General features: G+C 46.0%; 1 protein-coding gene across 1 annotated transcript in view; it reads left to right on the top strand.

Annotated features, from left to right (window-relative positions):
• Nucleotides 1-3,193: 3,193 nt before the first annotated feature.
• The window catches only part of CA8 (carbonic anhydrase 8), a gene marked incomplete at its 5' end in the record, with an annotated part of 82,760 nt that continues 69,209 nt past the window's right edge, over nt 3,194-16,744 (top strand). Inside the window, 2 exons of the mRNA XM_081111498.1 lie at nt 3,194-3,293; nt 4,511-4,702. Of these exons, the coding sequence (XP_080967624.1) occupies nt 3,194-3,293; nt 4,511-4,702 (292 nt within the window). The remainder of the gene's footprint in view (nt 3,294-4,510; nt 4,703-16,744) is intronic.

The following is a 16,744-nucleotide window of genomic DNA, read 5'->3' as shown; positions in this document are numbered from 1 at the left end:
CTGCCTGGCCATTCTGGCTCAGTGGTTGAGCATCGACCCAGGAAATAGGAAGTCACAGTTATATTCCTGGTTTGGGCACATGTCTGAGTTGTGGACTCGATCCCAATGAGGCGCATGCAGGAGGCATCAATGACTCTCTCTCTCTTTCATCATTGGTGTTTCTGTCTCTCTCTCTCCCTCTCTCTTCCTCTCTGAAAGCAATAAAAATAAAAAAAAATGAATTGTGCTACTGATGTGTAGTGTTAGTTATGCAAACACTAAAAGTAAATAATATAATGTAAGGAATCAAATATGGTCTTAGGTTGAAATACATTAAAATTATATAAAGGGATATGTGGAGTACTTGTGTTCAAATATAGAGCATGGATATTTTTAGATTCTTTGGTATTAGATTGAGGTGTGCTTGTTCTATTTTGTAAATCCAAGAATTGCCCTATATCTTTGATCTGTGTGCTTAGGTTTTATGGTGGCAGATACCTTATAATAACTAGAAATAGAAATTCCATCTTTAGTGATAATATAGTACAGGGACCTGAGAAGAGAAGGTCTTAAGGTGCTGTTAATTAGCAGAAATCTGAAGTATATAGTCTCAAAGCAATTAAGGCTGTTAATTGAATATTTGGATGTACAGTGAGTGGAATGGCTCATATGTTGATGGACAGGGTACCGTAGGCTTGAGAGGAGTTACATTATACACATGATGTTGAAAAATTCAGAAAGAACAAATGCGGATAAACATGTTTGTCTGGTAGTGAACTGCATGTATGAATGGTGATTCATTGCTGGCTATATGCGAAATTATCTGTTAGTGGCAAAATTCAGTATTAACAATTCAGTCTTTTAGCTTACCTGCTATAAATGTGGCACACCATTTACTTGTGGAAAGTGGAGTTTTTACCATGGTGACTTTACTGTCCTCTGGTTTGGTAAACATGTCTATCATTCATGTAACACTTTAAATACAACTGGTGGTCACACCATGGCTATGATGTAGCATCTACATACATTTGGGGGCAGAGAGAAAGGAACATTGCTGATGGGCTCAGGGTGGCAAAAGTATTTTATGGAACCTTCAATGAGGTCCATTAGCTGTAGCATTTGATGAATGCATGGACATATTTCTAAAAGAAAGTTTATAAAACTTTCAAGATTCTGAAAAAGTTTTCATGAAAGGAGAAAGAAATGAAATGTTCCTTTAGAAGAAAGTGGTTAATATTTGGGGTAGTGTTTCTTTTCTTTTTTAAACTAGCCATAGCTTTAGCCCAGCCAGTGTGGCTCAGTGCTTGAACGTTGACCTATGAACCAGGAGGTCAAGGTTCAATTCCCTGTTAGGATACATACTTGGGTTGTGGGCTCCATCCCCAGTGTGGGGTATGCAGGAGGCAGCTGATCAATGATTTTCTCTCCCTCTCCCTTTCTCTCTGGAAAATAAATAAATAAAAGCTATAGCTTTAGGATAGAGTTCTGCTCTGTCAAGCTCTGGCTCACTAAGGTGCAGAGGAGCGAGGCTACTCACTCAAGAACACCCAGAAGACACTTGGTAAAGAAAGAATTTAGTTTCTCCCAGACTGTGGCTCAGTCCTCTGAATGGTGGACTTTCTGGTGTGGTGTTAAGGAGAAAGACAAATTACTTGAATTACAGGAAATCCCTCACAGCTAAAGTTGACCAATAGTTTTCACCTATTTTGCTAAACATTCCAGAAAGTGGCAGATTGTTGAATCTTTTCAGTTCCAATCCATTTTCTGGAGAAATTTCTAATGGCCTGTGAAGTGGCTTTTTAAAAAAGGGGAGGGCTGAGCAGGCAGTGGACAACAGAACCCCAAATCCCCACACTGAGCATCTCTGTCTTTATACGAGGAATGAAGCATTCATAAGGACGGAATGATTTAAGAACCCACGACCCAAACTGCTAACAGACATTTTAATGAGTGCACAGCGCATATAAAAACAAGCTTTCCTGAAGGCCCACATCGGGGTTTATTATACACAGATACCGTCTAAAAAAGTGGTGTTACCTGCTCAGGGGTTGCTGGCTAAAGCGTTTAAAAGGCATGGGAACAGGGGGCTGAAGTCATTAACAGGGGGCTGGGAGGTAGCAATGCCACCTCCTTGGATCAGGAAAGTTCCTGTTTGTTATGCAATGTGTGCATTTCATTATTTACACGATTTCATTAGGCGACCGGGAGCTGTGTACACAGCCAGCTCGTCCGAACCAGCACCCCAGGGTCTGAAACTAAAAACAAATGCGCTTTATTGCCTTTCACTACGCTTGCCTTGGAAATATATTGTTTTTAATGGAAAAATATCCCCAAATTATATTTACTTCTCTAGATTAAAACAACAAAACATTTTTTTTCTTAAATGTTTTTTAGGAACTACAAATTTCTTGGAAGTTTTCCATACTCGTTTCCACTGTGTTGCAAGGACGGACAGAAAGTCGATCCTCAGTAATAACGATTCCGAGTGGGGGACCGCTCCTTAGCGTACGCGCCCTCCCAACCCTCTCTCTTCCCCTGCCCTAGGCAAGCCATCTCTCCTCCCCGACCCCCTTTCTTCCTTTCTTTTGGTAGTTCCTGGAGTTCGGATGAAAATAAGAGTAGAAAGGCCCTGGCTGGGCCCTGCACACCGGGGTCCTGAGGACAGACCCGGGTGACTCACGGGGCCGTGGACGGCAGGCGCGAGGCTCAGGAAGGGCGGCGAGAGCGGGGAGGGAGCGGACCCAGCGGCTTCCGAGGTTTCTGCGCGGTCGCCCAGGGCCTTTTCCTGCGGTCCCCCACCCCCCACCCCCCGCACCCCCCGCCCCGAGACGGGCCACCAAGCCAAGGGGGCGGGTCCTCCTGTGCCAGACACGCCCCCGCCGGGTTTATAATTCGCCGCCGTGGCTCCCGGGGCTGCCGCTGCCCCCGCGCTCCGCCCAGACTGGGGCCGCGCTCCCCGCGCTGACCGCCCGAGCGCTCCGGGCCCGTCGCACGCGCTTGCTCGCACCCACGCGGCCGCCCACACCCGCGCCCACACCCCTCGCCTTTCCCCCCCGAAGGCTCTCGCCCGTCCACCTGCGCTCCCGCTCGCACACGCGCGCCCCCACGCGCGCCCCGCCCCACGCGCCCGCACGCTCCCGCTCCCCCTCGGCCCGCTGACCCCGCGGGGGCGCAGGCACCGCCAGCGAGAGCGCGGAGGACCCACGGGCTCCCCATGGCTGACCTGAGCTTCATCGAAGATGCCGTCGCCTTCCCGGAGAAGGAGGAGGATGAAGAGGAGGAGGAGGAGGGCGTGGAGTGGGGCTACGAGGAAGGTAACCCGCCCGCCGCAGCCGCAGGTGGACGTGGCCCGGGTCCCTGGACGGCGCGTCGGGGGCTGCGCGCCGCGTGTGTCCCGCCCAGCGCGCGGCTCCGCACCCCGCCGCTCTCACGCGCTCCCAGCACCCCCGGGTCCCCGCTTTCCCACGTGGGTCCCTTGTCACTTTCCCGGTCCCCCGGCCGGTTTCGGGGCACAGGGGCACAGGGTGGAGGGCGGGCCTGCCACCTGTGTCCGCGTTGGGAAGCCTGGCCTTACTGTCCGGCAGGTGTTGGCACTGCCTCCACCCGGAGGGCGAGCATTACAGCTGCGTCTGGGACATTCCTGTTTTCTGAGTAGCAAGAGGAACAGCGCGCTACCTTTTGCTCCACCCCTTGGGAACACAGTGTTGGTGGAACTGTTGGTGGAACTGTTGGTGTCTTCTTGCGAGGAGTTCGCTGGGGGAAGCATGTATTTCTGCCTCTACTCTTTCCCCGAAGGATGCTAGCAAGGCTCCGCTCATGCCAGACACGTCCTCAATTTCAGGCTGAGTCAGTGGCTTGGCGAGAGGGGGGTGGACTCTTTTTTAAAAAGTTTAGATTCCTAAATTTATCCCTGAAGATGTAGGTCTCTTCATGGAGCCGACCCCTGGTGCTGATGTTGACTACATCTATTGAGAAAAAAAAAAAAAGCGTAGTTTATAATTTTAATTATAAAAATATGGAAAGAGTATATATGAGTGAATACATAGGTATGTGTACATGTACACTTCAACATACGGTATTTGCATTTTTGAGAAGAGGTGTTTATTCCCTAGCATCAGATTTATGGTTTTGGGTTCTCACTAAGCCTGTGGAGAGTTACAGGTTTTTCCCAGGTACCGCACGTAACTGAACGGATGAGCAGAGAAAAACTTTGTGGTATTACTTTTTTTCTGATCCCTTAAAGATGACCTAAATTTCTTAATCATAAATTACTACCCCTTTGTGGACAACTACAAGCAGAATATTTTGTTAGTTCAGGATTTTGTATGTAGTATTGGAGACTATTAGATCATACGAAGTATAAATGCAAAAATTCACACACATTTACCATAGTTCATCTGTATAGAGATGGTAGTCATAATCCACTTAATGATGTCAAGGATTATAAACAGTTTCAACTAGCTTTAACATGTTTACTTTTACTGTAACTTTTTTTGTAACCTGTTATAAATGTGCTTCATTTTGTCCTTAGGTGTTGAATGGGGGTTGGTGTTTCCTGATGCGAATGGGGAGTACCAATCTCCCATTAACCTGAATTCAAGGGAAGCCAGATATGACCCCTCCCTGCTGGATGTCCGCCTCTCGCCAAATTATGTAGTCTGCCGAGACTGTGAGGTCACCAATGATGGACATACCATTCAGGTTATCCTGAAGTCAAAATCAGGTATTTTAGAAGATGCTCTGCATACTCTCGTAAACTCAAGTCATCTTGGGGCTGTCGAACTCTACTTTAGCTTGCATGACCTTAAAGGTAGAACTAACATTGCTCTATTGTCAGGTACCCTTATATGTTACAAGGTGCATTTTGGGGATTTATTTTTGAAAGGATGAAGTTATGAAGATGCCAGTTTGGTTGTTTTATGTTGTATGATGTTACTCGAACAATCTTAGTTGGTCAACTTACACCTTGTGGGATTTGTAGACAGGGGTACACAGGTGTATCAATCTGCATTTTGTCCTAAATTTTTGATTAGCTTAAATCATTTGGATAATGATAATTCTTTGTTTTACTGCATTGTAAAACTAAAGATTAGGATTTCTTGACATTATCTGGCATTTAATGTAGACTTTCCAAATTTATTTTTTCTACTATGTTAATGACAAGAACATTTTTAATGAATAGCAATCAAAAATATCCTCTAAACTCAGCAAAAGATTTAACTAGTAAACACAGCTTTTGCTTTTATGTATTTATTTTATTTTTTAACTCCTCTTCTCCCCATCTGAACCTATTTGAGGTGGATCTGAAATGTTTTGTAAAAAGGGTGTTGGGCAGTTACCAAGGGAATTGGTTTTTAGCCTAAATGCAGGGAAGAGGAAAACAATTCTAAAAAATTAGCATTAATATTGTGCTATTCATAGTGAATAGTTACTTATTTCCCTTTTAGAAAGAGTGTAAAATTAGAAATGATAGGAAGTGCTTACTAGAGACCAACTGTGCTCAAATTCTGGATCAATAAGTTTGATATTTTAAAACATAAAATCTTGAGATTACTTATTAGGCTGGGCAGGTATTGAAGAGCAACTATGGCTTTTTCACTCATTGTGAATGTTCCTGAGCTTTAATTTAGAAGCTATGAGGTAGTCAGAGGTTCATGCAGCCTTCTCTGCCTTTCTGAGGTCAAAGTATGGGCATCGCCCAAAACAGAGTCTAGGTAGCATGCGTACTTAGAGAGACAGCTTCAGATGCAAATTTGAATTTAAATCAGAGTATTTGTGTAGGGGGGAGTTACCTATGAAGGGACATTATGTATTATTATTATTATTTTAAAATATATTTTTATTGATTTTAGAGAGGAAGGGAGAGGGAGAGAGGGACAGACACATCAGTGATGAGAGAGAATCACTGATTGGCTGCCTCCTGCACAGCCCGCAGTCCAGGCATGTGCCTGGCCAGGAACCTCAAACCATGATCTCCTGGTGTATAGGTTGATGCTCAACTACTCAGTCACTCTGACCGGGTACAGTATGTATTCTTTTAAAAATGTGTAGTAAAATTACTGAATACGGACTTCTGACCTATAAAAACATTTTAAGGTAATACATGTGTGTTGGTGTAATGACATGCTTTTGTACTGCTGGAAAGACAATATTTCTATATCTGTACAACAGAAATGCATTTCCTGTCAGGCACCACTGTGAGTCAGTGTTGGTTGTATATAGATGGACAAGATGGTTCGTGAGGATTCATAGTTTAGTAGGAACACAATCCTTTAAAGTACTAGTGTTAACACGACAATGGTGTTAGAAAGCTTTATGAGAGCACAGAGGAATGACTGAGTACAAATGCTGTCAGTTAAGACACAGCGTGCGTCTGTCCTGCGCTAAGATCAGATTTACTTGATCAAATTGAGGTTAACATTTTCTTCTGGTAACTTCTCAAACATTTCCCTTGGCCGCCTCAAAAAAGAGATTGTCCAGCACTGTGTTGGCCTTCTCACCTCAGGTATGTGTCTTCCTCAAGTAGCTTTCTTTGCCGGTTGATTCTTCTCCATCCTCCACCCCTGATCACTGAGGAAGAGCCGTCTGTTGGTCTGTCTAGGCCTGTTTTGGATACACAGGCCCCAGACCCCTTCCTCCTGTCTCCTCAGGGGAAACTCGCTCCTTCAGATGCCACATCTCCTTTCTGCCTCTATGATAACTTCTTCAGTGTTTCCCCAAACTTAAAGTAACAAAAAGTTCCATGTCTGGACCAGTTTGTTTATTTATTTTTCTAGGATATTTGAGCTTCGTAAAGGGATAGGTTGCAAGCCCAAACCCCCTGCCATTCATTTATTTAATGTAAGTTTTATCAAAATAGAGTCTAAATATAATTGAAATAGTTGACTCATACTGTATTTCTCTCTGCCTCAGGGTATAACCTGCTCCTCCCACCTAACACTCTTTGTCCTGGTGACAATCACTTTCAGCCCTTAGCTGTTTCTCCTGCTGTCACCGCCATTCTGCCATTCTTCTTAATACCGGGGGAGCTGTGGGCTCCCTTTTCTGAAGATGAGGCCAGTTCTCTTATTCCCCTCCCACATTGTGGTTTGCTCCCCATTGTCCCTATACTTAAATTATAATTTCTACTTAAGTTAATACTCATTGTTCTTCTTATTATGATTGTGTAGCTATTATTTCTGGCTGAGATTATAGTCTATTTTCTTTACTGAATAATATGTCCCCCCCCCCCCCCCCCCGAGTTAATGTATTTTTGTTTTTTTACTTTTTAAATTGATCTTTCATGATTTCATTTTCAAAGTCTCTGACAGATGGCAGATCTCCCTGGTTACTGACACATATCAGGTTATCCTTCCCTCCCTCTCATCCATCCTTTCTCCCCCGCCCTCCAGGCCTCTCTTCCATCTATTCCTGCCCGGCTGGTCCCTTTGCTCTCCAGGCCTGCTGCACGGCCATGCCCTGCAGCTCCCTGGAACCCAGGCCCAGGAAGTCCCTGTGCTTGTCTCCCGTGCCCAATCCTGTGTTTTCTAGATGCTGTGATGTGCTCTTGTGGGGTCGTTAACTCATTTCAAGGAATGTTCTAGGTTTATTCCCTTCTGCAGTTCATCCTCTAGTAACCTCCCAAGGAGAAGGGCACATGAGGGTAAACGTTGGGAGACCTGTGTGTTTGCACGTGTCTCACTTGTATGGAGTTGGCCTGGGCAAAGCAGCTGGGGCTGGAACGGTTCGCCCTCAGATGTTGGATGTCACTGCTGCATTACCAAGAGCTCTTCTGCCCTCCAGGGTTGCTGTCGAAAGGTCTAACCTGCTTGTTAATTCTTTTATATGACCTTTTCCCTCTTTTAGAAGCTTTACCATTTTCCTCTCTGTGGCGATTGCTTTGAGATTTTACAACCCTATGTTCTGGTGTGGTTCCTTTTTCACTCTGTGCTGGGTACTAGGTGGGCCGCTTCAAATCAGGATTTCTGAGAAGTTTTCGTATATTATTTCCTGGATAAGTGTTCTGATTGTTCCTTCTTCTTTCAGTCAATCTTATTTTTTGTTGGTCTTTTTCTTCTACTTTCTGTAGTGTCCTCAACGTATATCTTTTAGATTTCCTACTGAACTTTTAACTTCTGCTAGTTATTTTTAATTTCTGAGAAGTTGTGCTTATCCTAGGAATTGTTTTAATTTTTAACATCCAGTATCCAGCATTTATTTCATGAGTGCAGAATCTATCTCCATTCTTTGTGTATTGCTTTTTTTTTCTTTTTTTAAAAAAATCTTTATTGTTGAAAGTATTACAAATATCCCCTTTTCCCCGTTGACCTCTCCCAGCCCGCTCCCGCCCCCACCCCCAGGGCTTCACCACCCTACTGTCTGTGTCCATGGATTGTACATGTATGCGTACAAGGTCATTGTGTTGCTTTTTTTTCTCCATCATGTGTTTGTTTATTCTGGGTTCCTTCTTCTGTTTGTTTTGCTCTCTTTTGTTATTGGAGGTTTTCTGAAATGTCTAGTGATAGCTGGCTCGTGGTTCATTTTTTTTTAAAAAAATATTTCTTTATTGATTTCAGAGAGGAAGGAAGAAGGAGAGAGAGATAGAAACATCAATGATAAGAGAGAATCATTGATTGGCTGCCTCCTACATGCCCCCCACTGGGGATCGATCCTGCAACCCAGGCATGTGCCCTTGGCCGGCATTGAACCTGGGACCCTTCAGTCCGCAGGCAGACGCTCTATCCACTGAGCCAAACCAGCTAGGGCTCATGGTTCATTTTTAGGAGTGGGTCTGAAGAGGGGATTAGAAGTTCTGTGCACCTGGGCAGGAATATGGCCTGGTGGACGTCACAGGAGTGTAATGAGGTAGGGACCTGGCATGTTGTAGGAGGAGCCTTTGTAGGTTTTGTCTGTTTCTCTGGGGCAGGGCGCGTGGGGGCTCACAGCTGGCTGTTTGCAGCTGGTTACTGACCGCAGGCAAAAGTGTCACGAGAGAGTGCACATCTGTGACAGCTGGTGACCCTGCATTATTGGCACATCATCATCTGCGGAAGTCCACAGCTTACCTGAGGGGTCACCGTGGTGTGGTACACTCTCTGGGTTGGAACAGATGGAGAATGACATGTCTCCATCCCTGTGGCGTCATTCAGAGCAGTTTCACTGCCCTCAGGTCCTCTGTGCTCCGCCTGTTCCTCCCTCTCTTCCCAGCCCCAGGCAGCCACAGATCTTTCTACTGTGGCTGTCAGTGGCCTGGTCTCCGTTGTCTCACCTTTTCCAGAATGTCACAGGGTTGGAATCATACTGTATGTAGCCTTTTCAGTTTGACTTCTTTCTCTTAATAATATACATTTATGTTTTCTTGGGTGCTGCCTTTTTAAATAGAAGGTTCATAGAATAAGCACCGTTATTTTAAGAAATCAAACTCATTTCATACACACCACCCACTGAGACATCTGGCCTCACGGAGGCTCTCAGTGGCCTGGGCTACTTTGTTCTTTCTTTCTGTTTTTTCTTGGTTTGTTGTTGCTTTGTTTATAGTAACAATAAAGAAGAATTGCCAAAAAGAGTTACAAAAGTTGTAGCATAATTTAAGTGGTGACACTTACTAAATTAAAGCTTTTAACATAATTCTGATGATATAGTGCCTGTATATAAACCCATCTGGATATAGTGCCTGACTTTAAACTTGAGACATGCCCTGAGCATGAGCCCTTCACTCCCAACCCCTGCTGGAGCTCCCAAACCAAGGCAATGGATGATCTTCTCATCCCACAACCAGTGGACACTTACAATTTCTTTTTCTTTTTTAAAATATATTTTATTGAATTTTTACATAGAGGAAGGGAGAGGCAAAGAGAATTAGAAACATCGATGAGAGAGAAACATCAATCAGCCGCCTCCTGCACACTCCCCACTGGGAATGTGCCCGCAACCAAGGTACATGCCCTTGACCAGAATCGAACCTGGGACCCTTCAGTCCGCAAGCTGATGCTCTATCCACTGAGCCAAACCGGTTAGGGCACTTACAATTTCTTAACATACTTTAATTCTGCTGCATTTGCAGTGGGCTTTCTGGAAACTCTCTCTCAGATTGGTCTCTGCGACACATCACCTCCTGATGTTTCTTCTTCTTTTTGACTATTGCCTGTTCTCTTCCAGTTCTTGATTCTCCATTTCATTAAATAATGGGGTTTCTCAGGGTCTCCTCCTCGGCCCCCCTCTCTTGTACAACATGCATCCGTAAGCAGTGCACTCATGCAGACTACATGCTATCGGTTCAGTGTTCTGCTTTCCAGTAAGACAGCACGTGAGTCTGGGAAAGGGGCTAAAGTCATAGAGTCTCGGAGTGCAATGGGCCCTGGAGGGCGGCCAGTGCAGCCTCCTGTCTGAGGTCCTCTGGCAAGTGGCTGAGTGTCCTCAGCTTGAACAGCGCGGGAGAGGAAATTCATTCCTCACTGAGAAAACGCATTTTGTTTTTTGAGTAATTTCAAGGGTTGAAAAGTTCTGTGATCTCCCTCATTGTTTCCATTTCAGGGTTCTGGACATACTTAGGACAAATGTAATTGTGATTTCCACAGTGTCATCCTTTAAAATATTGACTGCCATCATCATATTATGAAAATGCCATTTTTCCTTTTGAACATATTCGTTTCTTCAGCTGTTCCTCAGACACAGTCTTTCATTCATAAGTATTTAGTTATTGACCATTTACTACAGGAATTACACACCTATCCCTGAGTCCAGGCAGGCACCACAAGTGAGAGCAGCCAGGAGAGCAATGGCTGTTGACCCTCTCCTTTCTGTGTCGTGTTGGGAGGCAATAGGGACTGGTGGAGACTGTGGGAAACTAGCACACCTCGTTTGCCAGATGTTTAATGTGTCAGGAAGAGGTGGAGTTGTGGGTCTGTGAGCCAGACACACAGCCACTGGGTTCACCTGGCCTGGAAGGTGCAGTCTGCAGTCTTTGCTTTACCTTAGGCAAGGTGCTCCATGCTTTGGGGAAGGTAAGCACAAATCACACCCAATGCTGCCCCACGAAGGTAACAGTGGTAGGTTGTGAAGAATAGGTGTACAGGGGGAGATTTAAAAAAAAAAATTTAATTGTTTTTTTGCAGAGAGGAAGGGAGAGGGATAGAGAGTTAGAAACATCTATCACCTGCCTCCTGCACACCCCCTACTGGAGATGTGCCCACAACCAAGGTACATGCCCTTGACCGGACTCGAACCTGGGACCCTTCAGTCTACAGGCCAACGCTCTATCCCCTGAGCCAAACCGGTTAGAGCGGGGAGATTATTTTTTTTACCTGAAATTGTTAGGGAAAGATTTGGGGGAGGAAGTGGCATTTGAGATGATCCTTGAAGGGTAAATAGCATTTGGATCTGGGAGAATGGGATGAGTGGGAAGGGAGAGCAGTATGCAGAAAAGATATGGATACGGGAAGGTCTAGAGATCGTACAGGGAAAACACATCCTTAAGGCACATCTAGAAGAAAAGTTTCATTCATGATAAGTGAGGTTAATAGGAAATATAATGGAGAGGGTATGTTGGAGCAAATTCATGAGGGACCTCAAACCAAGTCTACCGAGTACAACCACTTTTTATTCTCTGTCGGATAATCAGAATGTTGCTTTGGGGAAATTAACCTGGCAGCGCTGAATAAGATGGGATCTGGGGAAATTGGGAGTCAGTTTGCAAGTTATTGGGTGAGACTCAGTTTACCAGGACTGCAGCTACTGTGTTGGCAGCGTCAGTGGGAGGAAGGGATGACGCGAGAGATTTCGGAGGTGCCACCTTCGGACGTCAGGGGCTGGCTATGTGGACCAGGGGCGAGGAGGGTGGGCTGGGGTGGAGCCCCTGCGACTGGACCACATTTTAGATCCTGTCACTTTTCTTCTCCCTCTGCTCCGAGCATATTTCAAGGTGACAGAGTGCCTCCGACGCAGAGTTGAGCACAGGTTCATGTTCCAGGTGGGACCGACCAGGCTGTTGGCCCGTTGTCTCCCTCACTATGGAGAATTTCATTAATGCTCCCGCATGTGTCTCTATGGGACACATGCATCATTGTTCTGTGGGAATCGTAGCAATTTAGTGTACACAGACACATTTAAGATGGAACATACTTATGGTGATATAGAAAGTAGCTGAAGTGTAAAAATATAATTATTATAGGTTTCTCGCCTGAGTGGTTTGATACTTAACGTTGTGAAAAAGTGTGAGACTGCCCAAGCTTGTGCAATAGGACGTCATTGCATCTGACGGCAAGCAGTGTGTTAAGGGTGATGGCATTGTTAAAGGGCCATGGGCATGGGAGAAATTGCTAATCAAGGTAGGTCACTTGTGCCCTTCCCTGCAACTTATTATAGAAACCCTAATTAGAAAATTCCACTCCTGGGTCTTTTATAATTCTCAATACTAATTTTAGGCTAGATTACTTTTTTTATTATTAATCATACTTTAAAAAAATGACCACTTTTTATAGTGCTTTTTAGCAGCCTTGCTGATTTAAATAGGGGGCTGTCAGAAATACCTTAAAAATTGTTTTTTCTCATCTTGAGGCCCGACTTTGGCCACCAGTGACCTTTAGCTTCATTCTCTTGGGACACATTCAAGCTGCTTCCCATCTCGGAACCCCTCTCAGCCTGCTCTCTCTGCTGGCCTGCGCTTTCTCACTTCTCTTAGCTTCCTTTTCAAAGCTCTGCTTGGCAATTATCTCCTGTGCCAAGTTCCCTGACTTTCTGATGCCCTTGGTTCTGGCTCGGCCCTTGCTGGGTGTTCTAGTGCCTTATGCACTTTCCCTTACTCTTCTGATGCAATTTGTGTAAACTGTTGAATCCAGCTCCATAAGCACTGAGAGGCCCCGCCAGCACCGCGGCTGTATCCTCTCTCTGTGAACTGGGTGCTTGGCACAGGGCGTGGCGTCCATCTTGCAACGTGCATGTTGAACTCAAAGGCAGTGAGGGAGGTAAGCCTTGATGGACAATAGCCTTTGAACGATCTGGCAGATTTGTTTTCAGTGAAAGGAGAGAGAAGCTTTGATAGGTTGAGGTAAATGTATCTATATCATGTCTTTATGAGGTTCCCAAATTTTGGAGAAGGATCTCTTTATATCTCATTAGAGGCCCGGTGCACGAAATTCATGCATGGGTAGGGTTCCTAGGCCTGGCCGGCAATCAGGGCCGATGGGGGCCTTCCAGCTGCTGGCAGTGACCTTCCTTCGTTCTGTGCTGCCCCCTGGTGGTCAGCGCATGTCATAGTGAGCAATCAGACTCCCTGTCTCCCAGTTGAACTCCTGAGGGGGCACTTTGCATATTAGCCTTTTATATATATATATATACTAGAGGCCCGGTGCACAAAAATTTGTGCACTCGGGGGGGGAGGGGGGGTCCCTCAGCCCGGCCTGTGCCCTCTCGCAGTCTGGGACTCCTCAGGGGATGACCACCTGCTGGCTTAGGCACGCTCCCCAGGGGATTGGGCCTAAGATGGCAATCAGACATCCCTCTGGCAGCCCGGCAGCCCTCGGGGGATGTCCACTTGCCAGCGGGGAGCAGGCCTAAACTGCAGTCAGACATCCTTAGTGCTGCTGAGGAGGCAGGAGAGGCTCCCACCACCACCGCTGTACTGGCAGCCATCAGCCTGGCTTGTAGCTGAGCAGAGCTCCTCCCATGTGAGAGCGCCCTGACCACGAGAGGGCAGCTTCGGCATTGAGCGTCTGCCCCCTGGTGGTCAGTGTGTGTCATAGTGATCAGTCATTCCCAGTCCTTCTGTTAGGGTCAGTTTCCATATTACCCATTTACTATATAGGATAGAGGCCTGGTGCATGGGTGTCCCAGATCAGGGTTGGGGTCCTGCTTGGGTGCCTGGCCAGCCTGGATGAGGGGATGATGGCTGTTTGCAGCTGGTCACACCCCCTTCAGGGTGGGGGTCCCCACTGGGGTGCCTGGCCAGTCTGGGTGAGGGGCTGAGGGCTGTTTTCAGGCTGGTGGGCGACTGAAGCTCCCAGCCTCTCCTTTTTTCTTTCTTTTTTATTCTGGGATTAATTTACCTTCTATAGCTTCACTGGAGCTGAGAGCAGGCTCCAGCTCTGAGGCTGTTGCCGGCTGAAAGCAGGTACCTGGGTTTGTTTAGATTCTATAATTGAAACTCTGTTGCCATCCCTGGCTGCTCTAAGCTCTGAGGCCAAGCTGGCTGAAAGCAGGTTTCTGGGGTTTGTTTAGGTTCTATAATTGCAACATTGTTTCATCCGGAACTCAGAGCTGAGCTACAGCAGGCGGGGAACGTTTACTTCCTCCATCATTGGAGTAAGCAAGCCTCATGTTTATGTTCTCTTCAGCTGCCTGGGTGCCAGCCGCCATCTTGGCTGGCAGTTAATTTGCATATCGCCCTGATTAGCCAATGGGAAGGGTAGCGGAGGTATGGCTAATTACCATGTTTCTCTTTTATTAGATAGGATAGATAAGCATAGTAGCTGTGACTACTGTATTAAAATGGGTGCAACAGCAATGACATCAGTTTATTTTATGTTTTCCCCCCCACAAGTTTGTTATTCTAAGGAAATGCAGTATGTCATCAATACGAGTTTCATTGTGAAACATTTTACTGACCTTAATGACATCACAACTAATTAACCTGCCATATGGTGACACACTATCACACAGCAAAATTTGATAATCATAAATATAGGGGAAGTGTACACCTTTTGGTATGAGTGGTCTCCTTATTTTAAGAAAAGCTATACAGAGGCAGAAAAATGCCCTTACGCGGATGTTGCCAAATGGGTAAAACAGAGCTACTGTTTATTTTTAGTCTGAAAACAGTCATTCTCAGGGGATGCACAGGTAATACTTACCTGGCACCTCCTAAAATTCTGCATTCAGGATTTTGTCACTCCTTATGGCTTTGTACAGCCACGTGATTTTAGTGCGGTTTAACTTTGGAATATTCATCTGCGGCAAAAGTGAAAGGCCCCCAGTGCCTGATTCCTGGCTGCCGCTGCCTCTTTGTCACCTCTCCCTGGGGACCAGGCCTGGGCAGAATGCTTCCCTTTTTCGTACGCATTGTAAAAATCCATGAGATCACGAAATGTCTCTTTTGTCAAGATCAGTATATCTTGCCCTGGCTGATGTGGCCCAGTTGGAGCATTATCCTGTATACCAGAAGGTGACAGGTTCGGTTCTCTGTCAGGACATATACCCAGTTGTGGGTTCAATTCTGGTTGGGGCGTGTGAGGGAGGCAACCCATCGATGTTTCTTTTCTTCTCTCTGTCGCTCTCTCTACCTCCTTCTCTTCCCTTCTCCTCCCTCCCTTCCTCCCTGCTTCCTGTCTCTCTCTAAAAAAGAATCAGTGTATCTTTTTTTAAAAAAAATATATTTTATTGATTTTCTACAGAGAGAAAGGGAGAGAGATAGAGAGCTAGAAACATCGATGAGAGAGAAACATCGATCAGCTGCCTCCTGCACATCTCCCTCTGGGGATGTGCCCGCAACCCAGGTACATGCCCTTGACCGGAATTGAACCCGGGACCCTTCAGTCCGTAAGCCAACGCTCTATCCACTGAGCCAAACCGGTCCTGGCAAGAATCAGTGTATCTTAAACAGTGTCTGGTACAATGTATGTGATGAGTGGATCCCTGTGGGCCTTGAACTTCTCCTATCAAGACAGATCTATGGAGTTTCCAGATCTTTTTCTGGTCTCCTAAAGTCACTGTCAACATCAGTTATAGCATCCATTTTTTTTTTTTTTAAATAAGAAAGTACCAGTAGACTGCTCTGTAGTGTTTCAGAAACACGTGTGTGTGTGTGTGTGTGTGTGTGTGTGTGTGTTGAGTGTGTGCGTTAAAGAGGTTCTGGGGAATTTTAAAAAAATCCTCTCCCATTTCACATGACTTTATTTCACAATATTTCTTTCCTTTTCCTTAGCAATGTGGAGCTGAGCCTCCTCTAAGACAATTTTTACCTTTAGAAAGTAGAACGCACCCCTGTGAAGCGCTCAGGCTGTGCTCGCGCATGGTGAGGGGTGTGTTCTCCAGTTCTCACGATGAGGCTGGGGTTCAGCCAGAGACTTCCTTGCTTCCCCCTCTTTTTGGTTGGGGAGGTGGGGTACACTGTGGGTAGACCGCAGGCCTCCTCCTGGGTTTTCCTTAAGACCAAGTTAGGACAGCTGTGGGGAAGGAAGAGAGAGTTTTGAGATTATTCAGAAACTGTGGCACCTGGTTGGAAAAGAAACATGTCAGCCCTTCTTCCATCACAGCTGGGTGTTTATTGAAGATGCCCCGTGAGCCCCACTGCAGCTCTGGATATCTGTGACCCTTTGCGATCCATGTACTTAAATTTTTTTTATTGTCCTGGGAAATAGAACTGCAGTTTAGAACCCTAGGCTTAAAGAACTCATTGTTCGCCTGGCCACGGTGGCTTAGTGGTTGAGTGTCGAAGCGGGAGGTCACAGTTCAATTCCCTGTCAGGGCACATGCCTGGGTTGCGGGCTCCATCCCCAATGTGGGGCGTGCAAGAGGCAGCCGATCAATGATTCCCTCTCATCATTGATGTTTCTCTCTCTCTCTGAAGTCAATAAAAATATATTTAAAAAAAAGAAGTCATTGTTTTTCAGGTCATGCTTGCAGGTACTAACATTTGGTTTTCCCCATCCCTGTCTCACCCTGGGCCGTGGGTCAGGCTCCTGGAACTTGCCGGCTGGGTGGCCAGGGCAGCCACATTACCCCCTCTCAGCCATGTTCTTCTCTGCCGTCCCTGGGGACCATCCCACCGACCTCTCAGATTTGTTGTGAGACT

The sequence above is a fragment of the Myotis nattereri genome (genome assembly GCF_964212035.1).
Source record: "Myotis nattereri genome assembly, chromosome: 17".
Lineage (NCBI taxonomy): Eukaryota > Metazoa > Chordata > Mammalia > Chiroptera > Vespertilionidae > Myotis > Myotis nattereri.
This window is presented reverse-complemented; position numbering and strand designations above follow the sequence as displayed.